Source organism: Molossus molossus, unplaced genomic scaffold, assembly GCF_014108415.1.
Source record: "Molossus molossus isolate mMolMol1 unplaced genomic scaffold, mMolMol1.p scaffold_m16_p_13, whole genome shotgun sequence".
Lineage (NCBI taxonomy): Eukaryota > Metazoa > Chordata > Mammalia > Chiroptera > Molossidae > Molossus > Molossus molossus.
Window position 1 is genome coordinate 84,693,738 of NW_023425348.1, and position 23,023 is coordinate 84,716,760.

Sequence of the window (23,023 nt, forward strand, 5' to 3'; positions counted from 1 at the left end):
TTTCCACACATTTAAGCAAGAAACCTATTTATCTTTTCAGCCTACGCTATCCAAGCACTCATAAGAAACAGTTTTTACAACTTTATTCATTTATCTTATTATTCATAAATGTTAAGTGATGAGAACATTTCTAACTGCCTCTTTCCTACTTAGGACCAATGTAGTCAGAAATATAAGAAAAAAGGTAAATGGTATTAGACTTCAAGCTCTGAAGTGAAGAGTGTTAATCAGGGAGCAAATCAACCCCTATGAGCTCAGTCATCATCTCCAAGAAAGTATCTAATGTTAGTAGCTCTTTAGTGACGAATTTGGACAGGGAAGCAAAATGAGAATTGAATGATTGACACTCTAAAGAAGTCCATTCACATCTGCTTCCAGCTCAGTCTGTGGTGGGTTATACATAACATAAACTTCTCCCACCCAATTTGCTCTTTGAATGCTAAGTTTTACATCCTGGGAAATACTTCGGTCCTAGGCACCCCAAAACAACTGGTCAACTTAGGAAATGTCTGGGCCCATTATTTAAATAGCCAGAATCTTACAGGCACCTTCAGGTGCCATGTGTAACAGGGCAGAGAATTATAGAAAATCACATTGAGTCAAGTTGTTTCATCAGGCTGTCTCCATGTTAAACTCCAACAATTTAGGATGTGGAAGGGAGAATGAAGAAAGAACTTAGCAGTTTCTAAGTGGATCAATAATTGCATTTGACTACATTTTGTTGGTATTGTATAGTTGCTAGTATGGTACAAAACTTTAGTTCAGTGACTCTGCAAATGTGTATGAGAAAGTAAGAGAAAAAGAGAAAGACAGGTGGAGTGATAGACACATTGAGAATCACAGATACTAAAGAAGATATCTTTAGCAAAAATAACAAGAAAACAGAAATATGGTTATTTGATTACCACTTAGTGACATTTGGGGGAGAAGATTTCCACTGTTTGTTAGGTAAGCTGGTACATATTTCTACCACTGAATGATTGCTGTTCTTGAACTAGAGCCTCAGACCAAAGTTTCCACCCATAACCGCCATCCATTGTCACAGCGAAGCCTCTGTACCCCTTTCTAATAACCCTTCCAGAGCATTCTCTTCCTACTCAGAATTACAAGGACAACCTAGAGGGATAACAATTCAGACTGGTTTGATAAAAACACATAGACTCTTCCTGTGCAAGAATCTGCCTGGGCATGAAGCAAAAATGACCTTGGAAATATCTCATGTGTTATTATCAGTGGATAATTCAGAAGGATTTAAAGGGTTAGATTTTCCATTTTGGGGCTTTCTCAACGGAGAATGCAGACAGAAACCTGAAGAAGTCATTAAAATGATACCTATGACATTATCTATAATGAAAAAATGAATCTCAAGAGCAAAATAGGCCTCAGCAGAATTTTCTTCCTGTTTTTTTTTTTTTTTTTTTTTTTTGGTAAGTGCCCCTAGCGGGAGCCAAACCCAAGACTCTGGTCTGCAGGTTGATGTTCAACCACTAAGCCAAACTGGCCAGGGCTTCTTCCTGTTTTAACATGTTTTCTCTGTATCCTAGCAACTGCGTTGCATTTGCAGGGTGGGGGAGGGGTATCTTGGTTTCTCATGTGATATAATCATGTCATATTACATCAGTTACAACATATATTTCAAATAATCTGTACTTTATGAGTACAATTCTTTGTATTAATGAAGAATGTTCCTTCCATTTTTCAGTAAGAAAGAGCTGTAAAACTGAGAGAATAAGAGGTTATATATCATGTATATATCATTGATGAGCTTCAAGTGGGCTTCTCCATGTCTGAAAGAATTGATATGCTTTTCTAAAATCCAACTTAATTAAAATTAAGGTTAATTAAGATTGATACAAGTTAAGGTTGTTTTTCATTGTTGTTGTTTATGTTGTTTTGTTTTTTCACACTGTGAAAAAAGAAATTTCTTAATAAATGATTTGCATCCATACAAGATGACTTTTCATAGCTATCTTCCTCTTCCTTATGTTTATAGTTTCTACCCACATAGGAGAGAAGATAAATTAACATGTTTAAGAAATATGATTTAAAAATTTATTGATAAAGATAATTGTTTACAAATGTGGTGGGTATAGTTTTCAGTTCACAGTCTCTATATTATAAAGCATGAAACTTTATCCCTCTAGTTGAACATAATTAATATTTTGAGGTTCCATTTTACAAAATAGAAGAAATTTAACTTGACTAATTTCTCTCTCTGCTTTCCACAGGTATACACCTGAGTTCTAGGAAATGAATGCATTCCAAAGCATTGGGAAACACAGTTCTTGACTTTGATGTGATCATCTACTGACTGACGTTTTTTATGTATGTGTGTATGTATGTATTTATTTATTTATTTATTTATTCATTTATTTATTTATTCATTTATTTACTCATTTACCATGTGCCTGGGGTTTAGTTTTAAAAAATAGCACCTGCTCTCATGGAGCTTATGTTCCAGTGATATATCCTCATTCTATATGATGAGTCTTCCATATTTAGAACTCTGTGGACTCTTAATTTGTGCCTTCGAAAACAGGGACCATTCTGGAGCTACCACCATGGGAAGCCTTGGGAGACTGAAGCCCTACTTCCCTACAATCATTATTTGGGGAACTTGTAGCTTCCAATAGTTCACCTAGAAAAAAAGAATACAGGCCATCCTAGTACTTGAATTCTACAAATCTAATAGAACGAGTGTTATATACACCTTCCATTCCCAAATCCATGTAGAGAAATTGAATAAAAGACATAGATTTCTCTGTTTTTTCAGTTGATATCACCTGAAAAATTCCTATCTTACCCTTTGCCTCTCCCCTTCCTCAAAATTAGAATATTTTTCTAGATGTTTTAATAAATTCAACATTCACATTTATTATTTATTTCTGAGTCCCTTTTTCTTGCCCAATATGAATATATGTGTATAATATTAACTGGCATTAAATATTAAGTAAATAGAATTCTTATTAACAGTGATAACCCTAAAAAATAAGAATAGATTACCTACCAGTCAAAAAGTTTGTAAAAAATGTTCACAAACCCTGATGCCCATTTTACATTTTCTTATAATAATCAGCATATTGATAAATTGTATCTCTATTGGTAAAAGTGTTTTCAAGCCAAAGACTTATTTAATGAACTAATGGCTAGATTTTATTGAATAAATTAGTTTAACAACATAATAATCATTATATAAAAGCCATTGCTGTGTCTATTTTCTTAATTTTTTTAAAAAAAATATGTTTTTATTGATTTGAGAGAGAGAGAAAAACAAGAGACAAGGAAAGAGAGATAGAAACATCCTTGAGAGAGAAACATTGATTGGCTGCCTCCCGCATGCCTACTACTAAAAATTGAGCCCACAACCTGGACATGTGCCCTGACCGGGAATCAAACCAGTGACTCTTGGTGCATGGGTTGACATTCAACCAACTGAGCTACATTGGCCAGGCCATTCCCTTAACTTTTATAAAACAGGGCTAGCTGTGAGAGAAAACAGCATCAGGTTTGACCAGTACTTAGAATATCAGGTATATCCCTGTGCTACGTATTACTTCTCTCACTCCATAGTAATTCAACCTATGATCCCCAAAATGTATGTTTCTGTATTCAATATTTAGAGGTTTAGAAAGTATGCTTCTCAGACCAGCCAAGTAACCTCATTCTAGCTCTTTCTTGATTCTTGAGTTTGAACTTATTGACACCAGATAGTTTCACACTTATGAAAAATCCTGTCAGGACAATGGTCCATAAAGAACACAAGTCTTTCCTCTGACACAGATGATAATTGCATCTTTGCCTTAATTGCTAAGACATTTTAAAAGATAATGTCAACCAATAAAGAAGCTAAATGAGAAAATTGTAGTGCACTTTAGTTATTTATTGATTAAATATTAAGAATTGGCCATTCTTTGACAATCTCAAAGGATTAAGGTATATTGTAATTTGGCTGAAATTAAAATTTTATGCACTAATATGGTGAAGGAAATGAGTAGAAGGTTAGAATGAGAGTAAGTCTCTTGTTTGTGTGTGAGTCAGCCACACTGCCCTCATTGACATCTAAGCACAACTGAACCAAACATCATGATTTATAAAATAACTTCAATTAAATAATTGTTAGAAATGGTTTGTTTGTGACTTTAAAAGAATGTCCCTGAAAACATTAAAAAGTAAGGTAGTTTAAAAATTAGATACTATACACCATCAGCCTACATAAAGAAAACACAACCTACTCTAAAATCTTTATTTCTAAATAGCCAGATGCATTTACAAAATACATCCATTAAGGTATGTTTATGTTGCTGCAAGAAAAAGCTTACTTAGTTGTAATAATGAGACTCTAAAAAACAAAAAAGTTTTCTGTGACAAAATATTTTAAAAACAGATTTCATGAAAGAACATTTGTGGAGACCTTATCAGGCATCTAAGATCCCCCCTCACCTGTGCAATAAAATATTATTAATTTCAAGTACTAGGGATCACTGGAAGTGGATTAGGAAGTCATTTACTTACATGAGTAAGGAGTACAAGTGAGACAATTTTAAAAAGTGAAATGTAGATTGCTATCCACCAGGGAAGTGATGGTAGAACCCTCATGTTTTAGCCTGACACCGTGTCCTGGAATAAAAGTTTCCTAAACTCTCTTGCAGCGAGGTTTGAGAATATGATTAAGTTGGCTCCAGAGATATGAGAAAACATATATAGAACATTTAGAACAGCTGAAGATCATTGGCACACGTTGGCTGGCTTCCAAGCAGCCATTGTGCATCATGGAGTGACCTTAGGGGCACAAGCCATCTTTGAAGTAAAACAAGCTGCAAGGGACTCAGAGACCAAATCCAATAAAGCTGATATACAAGTTGGAGACTGCTAACCTCCAGACTTTTTTTATTTGCCAGAAACACAAAAGAAAGTGACAATTCAGATTTATTCAGGCCACTTTTTTTTTTTTTTTAAAGAAATGACACTAATCAATAGAGGAATGTGAATGAATTGCCTAAATGTTACCTCCTACACTTCCCATTTTCAACCACTGCTTTAGAGAATTTTAACCTCATTGGCCACCTGACACAAAAAGTTAGAAATGTATCGTGAAAAACTAGCTTAAAAAGAGATGTCTAACCCAATCATATCGTACCTTGCAATGTCTAGAAATATTTTTAATGACAGTTGAGCACTTTCATTTCCCCAGTTTTTGTCTCCCGATTGCTTTTCTCAGCGCTTCCTTCACATCCTTGTTCCTAAGGCCATAGATCATGGGGTTCAGCATGGGGATCACCGTGGTGTAAAACACCGCCACCATTTTTCCCTGTTCCACAGACTCTTCTGTGGGGCGTCTCAAATGCATGCAGAACAGAGTTCCATAGAAGATGGTGACCACTGTCAGGTGGGAGCCACATGTAGAAAAAGCTTTTCTTCTTCCTTCTGCAGATCGGCTTCTAAGGATAGCGACAAGGATGAACATGTAGGACGTGAGAATGATCAGGAGGGACTGCACGTTGCTGTAGCCAGCGACTATGTACATTGATAGCTCTTTGCTGTAGGTGTCCGAACATGCCAGTTTGATAAGAGGAGGATCGGCACAGTAGAAGTGATTGATTTTATTAGCACCACAGAAAGAGAGGTTGTAGGTTCTCAAGGTCTCCATCACGCTAAGGAGGAAGCCATAGACATAAGGCACAATGACCAGGCGGACACAGACACTTTTGGACATCTTGCTACTGTAGAGAAGTGGGTTACAGATAGCCATGTAGCGGTCATATGCCATGACAGCCAGCATACAGTGCTCTGTGAGGACCACAGCAATGACGATATAACATTGCACCAGGCAACCTGCGTAGGAAATGGTCTTCTTCTCCGATAAGAAATTTTCCAGCATTTTGGGAGTGACATTTGTGGAGAAACACAGATCTAGAATAGACAAACTTGAGAGAAAGAAGTACATGGGAGTGTGGAGTCGAGAATCAATTTTGATTAAAACAATCATGCCCACGTTTCCTACCACAGTGACTATGTAGACCATGAGGAACAGCACGAAGAAGGCAACCTGCAACTCCGGACGACTTGTGAGGCCCAATAGAATAAATTCTGTCACTTCTGTGTAGTTTCTCCTGGACATTTCTTTGTCTTATATGAGAGGCATTGGTTTGGTTATCTAGGGAGAGACATAAAGGGATTTTTAAATCACTGAACATTATATCAGGTTAAATATTATACAGAGATTTAAAAGGCCTTTATTGTGTTATCTCAGTAGCATTTCCATAATTAGATATGAACAAATATACCATAAAGCAAGTCTAAAAGTTTTCAACAAATGATCTAATTCAGGTTTGTACTTGTAATCACACTGTGCAGTTAAGTTGGAAACTAAAGATAAAAATATAAATTTAAGTGTCCTGATACGTTGAAAAAATTTTTAAAAGTTTAAATAATTTATCTGTCAAAGAAAATATTATAACATAAATTTAGAAATGCTTTGAATTCCTGTCTTTATTCTTTGATATATGCACATAGATACATAGAAGGCTAGAAAGGATTTTGAAGATAACACAGATAAAATTCATTCTGAACACTGAGAAACTGAATTGTAAGGAGATGAGATTATTTATGCATCAGACCTTCATTTCATATTTCCCAGTTTTGTGATTTACTGATGTATTATATAGCTCACCAAGTACAAATTTACAAATGTACTTATAATTGCTTAAATCAGTGGTTCTCAACCTTCCTAATGCCGCGACCTTTTAATGCACTTCCTCATGTTGTGGTGACCCCCAACGATAAAATTATTTTTGTTGCTACTTCATAACTGTAATTTTTCTACTGTTATGAATCGCCATCAGAAATATGTGTTTTCTGATGGTCTTATACAACTCCTGTGAAAGGGTCAGTCGACCTCCAAAGGGGTCACGACCCATAGATTGAGAACCGCTGGCTTAAATTGAAGTTTATATTTACATATTCTTTCCAAGGGACAATTTTGACATTAGCAAAAGTCATTATCAGAGAAATTGTCAGAGGCTGTGTAAAATATCTCACACCCTCTGAACACACTCAGAATATCGATGTGAGTAGTGCTTCATTTTTAAACTGCCCTAAAAATGTAAGTGAAACTAATAGATCTGGTTGATTTGCTGCTTGAAGGTAAAACAATGCAATGACAACAATAACTTTTGTTGGGTTCTTAGAGTCCATGCCCCAGATTAGAATACTTTCCAGGTATTATTTTATTTAATTCTAATGAAATAGATACTATGTATACCATTTTATAGTCAAGAAACACAGATGGACCTTCTGGTTTCTAATCTTATCTTCTTAGCTATTAAATATTATGAGGTCTTTCAATAATTGTTCTTATCTTATTAACATTAAACTTTACAGTTCATAAAGTGTTTTAAGTCACTTTATAAAACCTTGCAAAACATTCAGTTGTTTATGTATACATGGAAATAGCATGTAATTCTGGCTCACAGCTCAGAAATGAAAGGACCGGATAGGAATCAGATATTGTAGCTCCCAGTTTAGTGTTCTTCCTTTGTAACATGCAACTTCACCAGAAATGTTCATCACTTCCTCTCAGTTGAACGGACTGACAGGGGAAAGATAATAACTGTTACCAAAAATGTTAAAATTCTGTTTGTTATCATGATAATTAGCTAATTTATTAATATTAATACTAGAAAGAGCCCAGCCATTGTGGCTCAGCAGACTGAGGGTAGTCCCATAGACTGAGAAGTCCCAGTTCAATCCCTAGTCAGGGCACATGTCTGGGTTGCGGGCTTGATCCCCAGTAGGAGGCATGCAGGAAGCAGCTGATTGGTGCATCTCTCTCACATTGATGTTTCTATCTCCCTGTCCCTTCCTCTCTCTCTCTAATAAAATCAATAAAAATAAAATAATACAAAGAGCAAAGGGAGACCAGATATTATAAGAGTGGTCATCTGCAGGAAGCTACAACCTCACGCTCCCCTGAGAACCATCAGTTCATTCCCTGCAGATCACTGGGGGAAGGGATTGATCAAAGGGGGATATGGTCACATAAGCAGTGAACTGGGGGTGACATAGGAAATGTCCCTGCCTGTCAGTCTGCCTGAGGAACAATGAATTGGCTAGAAGGGTGGAGCCACTGCAAGCATGTGAATCTTGGAAGGGTAAAGTTCCCAAGACACAGAGTTCTCTCTCGTGTTTTGCTCTTGCCCATGTTCTCTCTTGCTCCATTACCAGCACTCATCCGTGCACTCGCCCGCCATGTGGCCTTCAGGAGGATGCTGAACTATATTGTACTTGACTATGGAGTGGGACTGCTGCTAGACATCAAGAAGCACACACAGCAAACACTCAGATGCAGCTAGAAACTTTGATGCTGAGTCAAGTGACTACATGTGCAACCTGGCAAAAGAATGAGAATCCTCATCATCAACTTTTTGTTGTGAGATCCTTGACCCAAGTTAGGTTTTGTTAGTATTATTATACTGACTCATATTTCAATTATCCTGACTGGAAAATAAAATTCTGAAAAAAAAAAAGTTCCCTGGAGTATAAGCATGGCTTGTAAAAAAAAAAAAAAAATGTATCAGACAGAAACAGGATATTGGGGGAGTGGGGAAATTGTGAATAAGAGAACCACAAAGAACTTAGAAATCTTCTTGTCTACACCTCATAGCTGCATGTACTAAATTCATGTCTTAATATGTCTAACGCTTACCAAAAAAAAAAAAAAAAAAAAAAAAAAAAAAAGCCTATTTGAGCATATACTGTATTTCTGAGAAGTCAGAAAAAAATTAAAATATTAATAAACTACATGGATCTAAGTTTTCTAATTGTCTTTTTCTTGGGGAAATTGATGGCAGGAGACACCCAGACATTAGGTAAATGGAAAACACCAAAAGAATATTATTTGAAACTAATTTTAGTGAAACATCTACTGGAGATTCATAGTTTGAAATTCTACCAGGATGATTCAAAAACACTGGTAACATGAAATAAAAGACAGAGCTGCATAACTACCCTATCGATTTTCTCATAGAAAATGCATCGTCTGTGCAAATTTCCTTTGAAACTACCTATTTCAATATATCAGTATCTTAAAAGCATGTAATTTAGCAAAGCAAAATGATAGATATTGAAAACTAAATTGCTAGATATTGAAAACTAATATGCAAACACATTTCTTCTCCTACCTGTAAAAATATGAGTGTCTTCTTCGTGACCATAAAGGTCAAATTCTTGCCAGTGCTGTAGGATTTATACCCAACTTATTGACATCAGTATTTATCTCAGGAGAATCCCCAACTGTTGCAGGAAACAATTAAAAATGAAATCCCAGTAGAGAGCATTCTCACTGGGAGAAATACTAATTGGTAGTACTACATTTTCTCAATTCAAGATTTTTCTAATCTGTATTTTATGATTCATTGACGTATAAGCCATTTGTCTGCTTTGAGTAGTAGGGCAATATTTAAGACAATAATAAAAAAACAAATTTATAGCCCTGGCAGTTTGGCTCAGCGGTTAGAGCATTGGCCTGCGGTCCAGAGAGACCCAGGTTCGGTTCCTGCTAAGGGCATGTACCTCAGTTGCAGTTTGTCCCCGGCCCTGGCTGGGTCATGCCAGTGGCAACCACTCAATGTGTCCCTTTCACCTCGATGTTTCTCTCTCCCTCTCTCGCTCCCTCTCTATCCCTCCCACTCTATCTGAACAATATAATGAAAAAAAATGTCCTCATGTGAGGATAAAAAACAAAACACAACAAAACAAAAACAAATTTATGATACTCTAAGGATGCAACTTCTAAAGAAACTAAATTCAGATCATTGTCTTCATTGTTTCAACTTCTCTAATTTATTTCCTACACTGTTTGTCCTTTAACTAATTCACACAAAATGTGTACTTAGTGCAAAATTCAATGCTGTTCACTCTTCATAATACAAATATAAAAATATATTCAAACCCCTAAAGGAGTTTGCACATTGATGGAATACTTAAGTAAATGATACCAGGTGTAAATATCAGTGTTCAAAAGAAAAACACATGGAATGTGAGGGACTGGTAACCACCAAGGACAACAATCGTGCTTCACACAGATAATAATCAACAAGTATATGTTGAATATAAGAAGGACTATATTTTTTTTCTTTATTGATTTTAAAGAGAGAGAAAGGGAAAGGGAGAGAAGGATAGGAACATCGATGAGAGAGGGATAGGAACATCAATTAGAGAGAACATCCATTGGCTGCCTCCTGCATGCCCCCCACAGTGGATTTGGCTCACAACCTGGCCATGTGCCCTGATCTGGAATCGAAACTGGCGACCTCTTGGTGCATGGGTCAATGCCCAACCACTGAGCCACACCGACTGGGCAGAAGGACTATCTTTAATTTATTGTTTCTATCATGCCTCTCATATTGGGAAAAGTTCCTAAAAGTGAGTCCAAAATTGAATTCAAAGCATAGTTGCCCCAAAATGTAATTGAGGAAAAGGTATTTTACAAATAATATTTAATATTTACGATAATCTCGTGAGATGGGTATCATTTATCATGGTTTGTGGTTGAATAAACTGATCCTGTGGAGTAGCTATTCTAAACTTACCCACCTAAGAAATAAATAATAAAATTGAGGTTTAGACTCAGGTCTGAAAAATCCAAAACCAGTCCTTTTCCTACTACAGCATTTTGTCTCAAGACGAAGAGATGGTTTTTTGTTCTGTTTTTTTTTTTTTTTTTTCTGTAACCAGAAGTTGAAATGAATATTTTAAAAGGTGGCATAGATCTTGAGATGGCCGGAAATAAAAAAAATAAAAAAATAAAAAGCATCACAGAAAATTTTTATTTACTCTACCTAGTGGAATTTATGAACTTCCACTCCAAGTCCTTAAGTCTACAGTCATGCTTTCTTGGTAAGTCAGAGATATGAAGAAAGTGTATACTTTTCCCATTTTGAAACTTTCCTGGTCTCAGTAAATGCTTGTTTTCTTGTGATTCCCACCAGACATCTTCTCTGCCAGAACAGCATTGGAGACTCTGTCTTGTTTCCCAAATGTAACATGTAATTATGAATGGATACCAAAGAAAATGCATTGTTACAAAGATTGCTCAGAACTTGTTCCCTTAAATCTTTTTACTATGGCTGCATTCACTTTTATTTCTCTCCATTCAATGAAAATAGACATTTCATGCGTGATCATTCCTGGCTAGTATTAATAAAATCACAATCTGAAATTCCCGCTCAGAAAGAATTCCCCTCAACGGACTTGTAACAGGCCATTTATGACAAAGAGCTTGAAGTAATCATTTGTTGTTCTGCCTTAATTATATGTTAGGATAGGAGAAGGGAATATCAAAGAGAAAAATCTGTAATTGGTCCTAGGCAAAGGCAGAGGCATAAAGAGGAAAGGATTGATAAATTCTTACTCTTTCAAAAAATCCTATCAGGTGACAGCAACTGAAATGTGGAGATGAAAGCAAATTGTTGCAATCCGTTTACACTGATGATTACTGCAACACCATCCAAAAAAACAAAGGAGCCACTCTTCTGTCTTCAATATTTCCTATTGTTTCTCCCATTTATTAAGCTCCAGACACATGGCCCTTATTTTAGTTACTTCAACATGCCAGGCTTCATCCCTGAAACTTCAATTCTCCTGGTTAGAATTTCCAAAGACTTTGTTTATAATCGCCTTATGCTGCTTATTTAAACTTCAATTCAAATGTTACTTTCTCCAAGAGTCTTTCCCCATTTATTAAAATCAACCCATTAACACGACCCTCACTTCTGATGTTGCCAGTTACTGGCTTCCATGTTGCCTTGTCTTGCTGTCTCTGCAGCACTTACCTATGCCTGAAATATTGTATCTGCTTGTTTAGATGCCTTGCTATCTGAACCCCTCCTCCTAGTGTTATAGAGGATTTTTTCTGTTTTGCTTATTGTTGAATCTTCAGTTTGTGATATATTGCCCAATAATCAAAGTAAGTTCAATAAATAAACATTTTATTTTCTTTTAATTTTTTTGCTAATCCTCACCCGAGGATATTTGTCCATCAGTGTTTAGATGAAGTAGAAGGGAGAGAGGGAGGGGGTAAAAGAGAGAGAGAGAAGCATTGATGTGAGAGAGACACATCGATTGGTCTCAATATTTTTCATCATACATTGGGAAGTCCATACAATCACATTGATGATGTCTGTCCTGGATTCTCAGATGGCATTCTGCTTAGCATGTTAATTTCAGCTGAATCCAATTTTCGGATATAATTTCTTCACATCATTGTCACAACTTTGTGTCACATTCTGTTACCATCTCACTGTGTTACAGACTGAATTGCCTCCTCTAAAATATATATGTGGAAGTTCTTACCCCCAGTACTTCAGACTATGACTGGATTTGGATAGAAGTTCTTTACAAAAGGGAATTAAAGTAAAATGAGATTATATGAGTGGGTTCTAATCCAGGATATTTTGTATCCTTGTAAGAAGAGATGATTTAGGGCACGCACACACAGGGAAGATAGATAATGGAGTCAGAATCTGACTGCAAAGCTCACTTTATCAATCAAGTTGAAGTAGTCTATACATTATAAAATAGCATGATTCGCCCTGGCCAGTGTGGTTCAGTGTTTAGAGTGTTGGCCCTCACACCGAAGGGTCATGGGTTTCATTCCCGGTCAAGGGCATGTACCTGGGTTGCAGGTTTGATCCCCAGCCCCATTTGGGGTGGGTACATGAGGCAACTAATTGATGTCTCTCTCTCTCTCTTTCTCTCTCCCCCTCCCTCCCTTCTAGTGTCTCTAAAAATCAATGGAAAAAAACATCCTGGGGTGAGGATTCACAAAAAATAATGATAATAAAATAAAATAGGATGTTTTCTTTAGTGGATTATATCATTCAGTGTGCCTACAGCTGTCAAATACATGAGCAACATTTTTGGAAGACAGAAATAATAGTTTTATTTGTTTCATTGTTTTTTCTTCAACAAGGTATAGTAAAAAGAGGGAAAAAAGAAAGTTCGAAGCTAGACCTAGACACATTTGGACATCTGATTTTAAGTTAATAATTAATCTGTGAGTCTCTGTTTGCTCATCTTTATTGGGGGGGGGGATATTTACATTATTTATTTAGTAGTTTGCCTGTCCCTTCACCTTGCCAGTCAAGTTGGGTCATGTGCAACATGTATATGTTTTCTTTTTTAATTAATTAATTTATTTTTGGTACAGATGTTTCTCCTTTTCCCCCCACTGATTTCCCCCTGTCTCCCTCCCCACCCTGTCCCCAGCTTTGTTGTCCATGTCCATTGTTCATGCATACATTGTTTGCTCACTTAAAATGGGGACTATAATACTGAAATCAGTATTGGTGGTCGCATTATGTGAAACATGTAGTAAGACAGGACCTGAATTTTGGTAAGCATTATTATTATCTGTTTCTCTCTCTTTTATGTGTACATTAATGTGAGTCGAAATAGTCTCCAGATATCCACTGCTCCCAGGACAATATTTAACATATGAATAAATATGTGATACTTATTGCATTATCATTCCCTGGAACATTTATTTATTTTTCCTCAATACATATACATTAGTTTCCTTTACAAAACTACCAATTAGAGTTATAAAATTTTACATGGGTGAGGTGAAAAATATAAAATATAATTATTGTTCCTTAGGGAGGTACAATGAATACTTCCTATTTTCTCATAGATTCTTTTATCATCACATTGCTCAGTTTAAAAAAATAAATATAGAACCAGTAAAAGTAACTTTAGAAAGGAAAAAAATGAATCAGGAGCCTGTTTCTAAAACCCCTCATGACTAACTTTATCATTAACAAGAAAATTCCTTAACTTTAAAAAATTCAGGGTCTCCTGAACTAATTCACTAACAAAAACTATTTAATCGGCACATACATACTTATTCTATGTCTAGCAACAGTGCAAGATGGAATAAAAAATAGACTGCCTAACAGGCTGATGGTGTAACTCCAGCCAGCCAGTCAATTCATGAGGGCAATTGGGATAATGCCTCTTTTATCTTCACAATGTGTGTATGTGGGCATCACTACAGACTTCATGTTGCTACTACCAATCATAAATGTCAGTGGTATTATGGTTTACTAGTTTTTCTAAACAGTTGTATGTACTTATAACTAATATATTTCCTTATTGTCCTTGCTGGTCCATTTGAAGACATTTTTCTTACACTTTAGAAAATGGAGACAATTTTTTACTTTCAAAATGAAGATTCATTTATTATTTTGTGCTGCCTTTATTACCGAAGCTTTGTTTGGTGTCAAGCTAGGCTGTAAACAGAGAGAGAGATATGGACCATGAGATGGGAAAATTTGGAATAATAAAGCAGCTGGTTTTACATAACCGAATATGTGTGTGCTTAAATAGTAATTGATCTGTGTTTAGGTAGAACCCAACAAACTATCAATTGAAAGTTAAAAGTTACAAAAATAAATTATTTGTTTATATGTGTGTTTTAGCATAATTTTTAGATAATCTGATTTTCAGTATAAAGTTATTTAAAGAACATCTGGTCATAAGAAAGCTTGAAATGATTATATGGGATAATATACAATTAGTGAACATTAAAATGTTAACCTGCGGGAAATATTGAGCAAACACAGGCTCTAAGATGGGAAAGAAGCTTTAAAATACAACTGAAAAAACTGTCTCAATTTGGGGAGTGACTCATTATCGTTCTATGGCTTTTCCTTTGACGCTGAAAGTAACAGTCACATATGTGATCACCAATAGGTTCTAATACTCCTTTGTTCAGACCTGCCTGGTCTGACATGATCTTGAACTGGATCTATGGGCAAGCTGGAACAGTGACACAAACAATGAACAAGTTCTTGTCTTGCAAGTAACAAGACAACCTTCAATTTACTCAGAATAAATTGCCTTTTCCTTGTTTGTTTCAAGACTTCCATTTTTTTATAACACTTAACAAATTGTACAGATTTTTCTCTTTACAGCTTCATGAACTCGAGAAAACTATACAATCCTGGAACTCCTTGAAGGTTTCTTGGTACTCAGAGCAGTACTTGGCTTATTGTAAATGCCCAGTAAACATTCATCAGCTTTGCTTATGCTGCATGATTGCAAAGTCACCTGAAATGTTAACATCTGCAAAGAAAATAACTTCTTATTTGCAACCTTTAACATTAAAGTATTTACAAACAATTAAACATTTCTGACAAAGGACAATTGTGGATAAAATTTGAACTATAGCACAAATAGCAAATATCTATCTCCTCCTGAAAAATAGATTAATATGCAGACATGAGGGAAGGCATACAAACCCCGGAAGCTAGAAGGATACTAACAAACTACCGAAATCACAGCTCCTTCTGAAACAAGCCATATATTTTTGTAAGAACCATTCTTAGCCTGCTTCAGGAGTGATATCTAAAACAAATACTTGTCTGGAGGTGCTTGTCTCCTGTTGAGGCAGACAAAGGAAGGTGTCATTTTGAAAGTAACTCTCATAAGTGGGGAGAAAAAATTATGTCAGGAACGAACATGGGGGTGTCATGGTAAGTTATCTTTCCTAGAGATGACAAGTCTCATCAGTACTTTGGCCACATTTCCCTAAACCACGAGATCAAAGCTTCTACATTGAAAATGCTACAGAATTATAAAATACTAAAAATTAGCTCATGACTGTATTGACAATTGTGTGTGTGTGTGTGTGTGTGTGTGTGTGTATCCAACTATAACATACATTGATTTATAGCTATATGGAAATTTGATGAAAACATATGAAACTGTTAATAGTGAGACTTTTGAGAAATGAGAATGGTAAATCATGATAGAGGGAAAAAGGAAAATATTTTACTCTCTTACTTTATATTTTTCTAGAGTTCAGATTTTTTACTCTAAGAATGTATAATTTTTATCATCCAAAAGTAATATACAAAATTATAAATGTAAAAATGTATTAAGGAACAGAAAGGATTCTCATAGGCACATGCATAACTCCCACCCCTTTACACACACAATGAACTCACGTCTCATAGAAAACTATAAATCTTCTATACCCATGTCTTTTATGTTTTGTCATTAAAGATTTTCATCATTTATTTAAAATCGATTTTACTGTAAATTCAGTTAAAAGAAGATCCAGTTGTTAGAAATATGTCTTTTATTTAATTTATAGAAGATGGTACACTGTGATATTACTTGGAAAGTGCATTTCTTGTCATCAATTTCCGCAAAGCTTGTTTCACATCCTTGTTCCTCAGACTGTAAATGATAGGGTTCAACATAGGGCTCACAAAGGTATAGAATACAGCAATGATTTTGGACTCCTCCACTGACTTGTCCGTGGGGGGTCTAACATACATGCAGAAAAGGGTCCCATAAAACACAGTCACTGCTACCAAATGGGACCCACAGGTGGAAAAGGCTTTCTGCCTGCCTTCAGCAGTACGTATCTTCAGGATGGCATTGAGAATGAAGATGTAGGAGATGAGGATTATAAGGAGGGAGTTGGAGAGATTAAATCCTGCTACCACAAACATGGATGTCTCCTTAATGAAAGTGTCAGAGCAAGAGAGTCTGATGAGGGGTGGATCAGCACAATAGAAGTGATTAATGATATTGGAGCCACAGAAGGTCAAACGGTATGTCCACATGGTTTCCATCAGGCCACTAAGGAACCCATAAATATATGGACCAGCGATCATGCGAATACAGACACCTCTGGACATCTTACTGTTATAAAGCAAAGGGCTACAGATGGCCATGTACCTATCATAAGCCATTACAGCTAGCATGTAATATTCAGTAATCACCATGGCAATGAAAAAATAACACTGGACTAAACAAGCAGCATAAGAAATGGTTTTCTTTTCTGATAAGAAGTTCACCAACATCTTAGGAGTCACATTAGTGGAATAACACAGATCCAAGCAGGACAAACTGGCAAGAAAGAAGTACATAGGGGTGTGGAGGCGTGAATCTATCCGGATCAATACCAGCATGCCAAGGTTCCCTCCAACAGTGATCAGGTAGATCACCAGGAAGAGCACAAAGAGGAGTGGCTGAAGTTCTGGGCGATCTGTTAATCCTAAGAGAATAAATTCAGTCACCAAGGTGAAGTTTCCTCTGACCATTTTCTTAGGTGCCAGCTTGACTCACTTAGATGAAGGAAAACTTAGATGAAGGAAAATAAATTAAGAAGGGAATTAGTGGGCCTTTATATGTTTCTTTTCTCTTTCTCTCATTCTCCTTTCTCGCTTCTTCTTCCACTCTCAGTAACCTCACGCATAGCTACTATTAGAGTCTGAGACTGCAGGAGCCGGGACTTTTAGAAGGTCATGGCTCCTATTGCCTAGGTGTATAATGTTCAGATGATTCCCAAAGAAAACAGCTCTTTGTGACGCAAGTTGTTCTGGAATATGGAAATTATAACCCAAAGTTCGTCTGAAAGTGGACTGAACCACCAACTGCCACGTGCCGTTCACCGTAAAATCCTGGGTTTAGTCGCTGAACCCAGCACTGTTTCTGGTCACAATGGTGACATGTTTGAAAGTGGCTTTTCAGTCATGAACAACGGGTGCATATTTACAAGGTCAGCCCCTGAGAACTGCACTCCCTGCTGCCGTAGAGAGCCCAACATTAGAGGTTTGAAGCAAACTCTCTGGGCCCTGTTTGACAGCATTGTCCATGAAATGTAGAGATTGTCGTATCCTCATACAAATAGATCTAAGATTTGTTTTAAAATTTTGAAAATAAACCTCTCTATGAATTACTGAAGAAGAAGTTTTCATTCAGAAGATCTTGTATGAATAATGGCAAGAGAGACATTGATGGGGAAAAGAAAAGTAGCTAAAACTTAGATCATAGTTTTGTTTGCTTATCCACTCTTTTTTTATTATTATTATTTTTTTATTTTTTTAACCAAGAAAGCATTTAGGAGGTTTGTAGCCAATAACCAAATCTGACAATTTGTGCTGCTGGTGGAACACATATATGCCTCTAAGCTTTCTAGCAGCATATGTAAAGAGTTCAACCTTCTTTGTTACCAAACTATAATGTCCAAAAGTTATAAAACAAAAAAATTAATAAAGAATTATTCGTAGCACCGAGTTCAGATGATGCTGATTATAATGAAAGAATTATATATCCACATAATATCAGATCAGATAATATCAATTATAATTAAAGAATAAAATGAGAAATTGTATCAGGAGTCTAGAGAATATATTTTCATATGGAGTCTTAATGTCCTCATGTGTTATTTCATAAGTGATACACTAACTAAGATAATGAATCAAAACTCAAATGCTATGGATCTGTGGGAGCCATTCAGATCATAAGAAGGAGCAGAATGGTCTGGGTAAGAGTGAACTGAAGTGAACCAGAGAGCAGTTCCCAGACAGCAGAATCAGGAGTCACTCAGGCCAGTTGAATTTTTACCACATGGTAGCAAGGCCCCCTGTTCCAAGATCTTAAGACTTTTCAATTTTAAAGAATTATCAGGATTCACCATTTTTATGTGAGACCTAATCAAATACCATGTTGGGAAATAATTTTGTTTTTTAACCTATCTTTAACCAGAGCATGAAAGAGAAGTCTATAAGCCTGACCCACCGAAATACAAGTGACAAGTCTATGCCATGTCAGTGTCACCAACTGTGTTTTTAGTGTCTGAGCTGTTCCTGAGGACAAAACCAAGTACACTCGCAAACTTAGATCTGTTTGCTTCAGAATTTCTGTATGTATTTTATACTTCAGTAAAATGTTTTCAAAGAGAAAAACAAAATAAAAAAACTTCGCTAGTTAGATTCTGTGATGCTTCCAATATGGTATATGATTTAATCATTATAATAGGATCACCTTTGTAGAGAAACAGCATTAAATGCTATGTGTGTGCATGTCACTTTGCCAGAGGAATCAAGATAACTCGAACAGAGCTTGTCTTGAGAGAGCTGGCTGGTGACTTCATGGCAAAGAAAGCCAATGAAGAGAAAATTGAGATGAAAAGTGATTAAATAGTTCAATAATAAAGATTTGAACAAAAAAACTAATTGTGTTCAGGAATCAGAATAGGCATCAAAGAACAGTAGCCTTTAACTGAGCACAACGGATAACTAAGACTTTTCTAGAAGGACAAGTACAAAGAGGACTTTCAGTTAGTGAGACCGGTCCATGCAGAGACAGCAGGCTTGTGTGAGAGGTCAGAAACGTTCCACATGGATGCATGAATGAGCTTTCTGTTGTGTCAGATGAAATGCCTTAGTGGCAAGCATGCAGACTAACTGGAAGGCCTCATCACAGACCCAGAAGTATGAACACTCCTGAAAGCTGGGAGACAGCAGCTCTTTGAATTTGTCTTGATGTGTTTTTTTTGGAATGTGTCTATACGTATGTGGGTTACACACAAGTCACTGTGATAATTAGAGTTAATTTGAAATAGAATTTGCAGAGATTAAATGTACAACTTTGGCCTTTGGGAGGAAAATACAATAATTAGACAATTAGGATTTATGTCCATAGTAAAAGTATTCTTTCCTCACACAACAGAAGGATGAGTCCATTTGGAAAAGATGCACCTTAGTATTGTAAATCTTTCATTTTTGTGGCAAAAGGTATTCATCTAATCTTTAAAGCTATACAACCATGTCCTAAAGAGTAGCACCTGTTGGGTCATCATATTATGTTAAACACCTAATAAAGACAAAAATAAAGGCAATAAAAATATTTTAAAAATTGATTGGAATTTAATCTGCCAATTTCCTGCTCTTCTCTGTAAATAGGTTCAGCAACCACACTTTACAGTTTAGGAAGAGAAGGCTACATCTTGATAATAGTAGTTTCTCCCATGCGCACAGGCATTTAAGAATTACAAAGCAAGTATGCTATTCTACTTTATTTTACCTTTAGAAGAGTCATGCAACTAATAGAATGGGTACAATTAGGAATGGGGAAAATAGGGCACAAATAAACATTAAGCTTGCTGTCACCTGGGTTTTTAGATTAGTATTTCTAATACTGTGTTCAGTGAAACCAATGAATATTGGGCAATAAAACAGGTCTATAATAAAAATAAGTTTGAAAAATACTGAGTTTGGGGTGGAAAGGGATGGTTTCTCTGTTGCAGGAAGTCTCAGAACCTTTTACATGTCCATATGTACTTTTACCTATGAAAGGGAGATAAGAATACGAGCCTTTCTTAAGCTTACTTGTTCAAAGATCCTGGAGAACCTCAAGTGTTCTTTTTCGGCTAAGAAAATGCCACTCTATAATGAGCACCAGAGATTGCTGGAGTCCTTGCACCTCTAAAGCTAAACAAAATCCAAGGAAGTAAGATATATTCTGTACTACTTGGAAATTCCTCTTAGAAATTATTTCCCAAGTTTTTATGGTGGAGGAACTGTTCTTGTCAATAGATACTATTCTAAAAAATATGTATTAGATTGTCAAGTGCTTACTCCAATATGGTTATTTAATGTACATTAAATTATTCCATGAATGAAGAGAATGCTGTTTATGAAGTAAAATGATTAAGCTAAAGACATAAATCCAATAACATTTTATATTTTCTAGTGACCAAACTAAATAATAAATACTGAGAAATTATATTAACATTTGAAGCTGCTTTCGTTGTCACCTGACTCCTGCTCATGAAGATTCAAAACTGAAACAAGAAGAGAAAGTACAGCTCTGGTGGGTGTGAGCCAGTTGGTTGGAGTGTAGACCTGCATACCAAAAGATTCTGGGTTCAGTCCCTGGTAAGTGTGGATATGGAAGGCAATCTATCTCTATCTATCTATCTATCTATCTATCTATCTATCATCTATCTATCAATATATCTATAATCTCTCTTCATTTATTTCTTTAAAATAAATTTTTAAAATAGCAAACAAAAAATAAACAAACAAATAGCAGACATGGAAGTCAGAACTTTCATACCTACCTGACCCAGGAAAGATTTTCTAGGACACATTACTGGTCCAAGGAATATGTTACTAGGGATGATTTATATCTAATTTACAGTCTGAAAGCTTTATCCCTAAAGTATTTGTCAACATACCATGAAAAATAATTGCAATGTTATTACAAGAGAAAACTCCAGGGAAACAGTGATTAATGTGAACTCACACTCATTAGAGCCTTGGCTATGCACAGTGTGATTGCATCGATGTGTCATCATTCTGAGCTGATTGCTTTAGGGGATCAGGAGTGTCTTCTCAAAGAATTTCTGTATGGGTCACCATTTATTCCAATCAAATCAGCAAAAATTTAATAAAGATATAAAATAATAACATAATTCATGGACACTGATGATTCTGTGATGTTTTTCCACTCTGAATTGTTTTATATATATAGTCTCTTCCACAAAATTACTACTGTTTGCTGAAAAGAATTTCATACTTAGAATAAAGTGGTTAAATTGCAAAAAGCCATATGCAAAATCATTTACACAAGATATCATAATGATTTGTAATAGAGTTAGTTCAAGGTGCGAGGTCTAGGACTTAGAAAGTAATATATTATGAAAAACCTGGGTGAGCATGTAATTTATCAATATGTGATTTATTTACCCATATGTGAAAACAGAGTAAAGGAAAAATGATATATCTACCTTTTCTTCCCATTTACCTACCAACTATCCAGTTATCTACAACAAAAAATCTAATTACATGAGATGATAGATGTCTTAACTAACTTTATTATAATAATCATTTTCCAGTATATATGTTTATAAGCTTAAACAATGTTATATATCAACTATATCTCAATAAAGCTGGAAAAAAATACTAGTCAATACATTTTCAAGGATAAAATAAGGTCAGTTCTTTGATAAGAGAACTAATTTACAAATATGTAATAATGAAATATCTTTTAAAGTCCCAAATGTATGATCATTAACCACTTTCTGCTAAATAATCAATAGGTTAAAGAAAAAGTCATCGGGAAAATAAGAAATTATTGCAAACTGAACTTTAAAGTTCATAGTTTTCAGCAAAAACAGTGTTTAGGTGAAATACATTAAACATATATGAAAAAAGTAAAACTAAAATCAATAATCCAAACATTCATTTTTAAAAACTAGAAAAGAAACCTCCAGTAAATATGAAATTTTTCAAGCCCAGGTGATACAGAAAACACTCATATTTTTCCTAGACCTAAGTTTATGAATGCAAGGTTACAGTTCAGAGCAAGAAAGTAGAACCTTATAGATCCACAAACTCATGCTTAAGAAATAATGTTTGTTCTAGTCCTCTTCCTATCCAATCACATACTGACCATTGCAAAAGCACACAAATAGGAAACCATACTATGACCCATAGTTTATGATTTTACGTAATAAGTCAGGGTGGAGGGTGTTTTTCTTAAGTATAGAGGGTATTAAGAACAGAATAAATTCAAGAAACTGGGCTGAAAGCATGTCTATTCTGTATGCTTTTTTCTGTGTGTTTATTATCTTCACCCGAGGATATTTTTTCATTTTCTGTTCAGAGTGGGAGAGAGAGAGAAGAGAGAGAGAGAGAGAGAGAGAGAGAGAGAGAGAGAGAGAATCATCGACATGAAAGGTACACATCAAGTGGCTGCCATCTGCACAACAAAACCAGGGTTGAGGACAAACTGCAACTGAGATATGGGCCCTTAGCGGGAACCGAACCGGGGTCTCTCTGGACATGAGGTGGACACTCTAACCGCTGAGCCAAACCGACCAGGGCTGTCTACTATTATTAACAACAGGAGCACACCAGTATTCCAGAGCATGCCAAGAGGGAATTTCCACTTAGAGATGCTCCTCCAATTTAATGTGTTTACAAATAACCTAGGATTAAGTTAAAACACAGATCTGCATATGGTAGATCTGGAGTACAGAATGCGACATGCCTAAAAACTTCCAAGGTCATGCTGTTACTGCTAATCGAATGACCATATTTTCAAGGGCAAGGGCCTTCACTAACAGGTGTAGTTTATTTTTACCAAAACTGAGCTTTATAGATGAGCTACTTGAGATATATCCACAGAGAATACCCCAGATCATCATCAATATGCAAAG

At 35.8% G+C, this 23,023-nt stretch overlaps 2 protein-coding genes across 2 annotated transcripts; both read right to left on the reverse strand.

Annotated features, from left to right (window-relative positions):
* Positions 1–5,179: 5,179 nt before the first annotated feature.
* On the reverse strand, positions 5,180–6,130 carry LOC118628291 (olfactory receptor 1030-like). Its single transcript, XM_036259156.1, has one exon. The coding sequence runs from the start codon at positions 6,116–6,118 to the stop codon at positions 5,180–5,182; it is 939 nt and encodes a 312-aa protein (XP_036115049.1). The 5' UTR covers positions 6,119–6,130.
* A 10,045-nt stretch (positions 6,131–16,175) lies between these two features.
* On the reverse strand, positions 16,176–17,123 carry LOC118628277 (olfactory receptor 1030). The gene has a single exon (XM_036259139.1). The coding sequence runs from the start codon at positions 17,112–17,114 to the stop codon at positions 16,176–16,178; it is 939 nt and encodes a 312-aa protein (XP_036115032.1). The 5' UTR covers positions 17,115–17,123.
* Between the last annotated feature and the right edge of the window lie 5,900 nt (positions 17,124–23,023).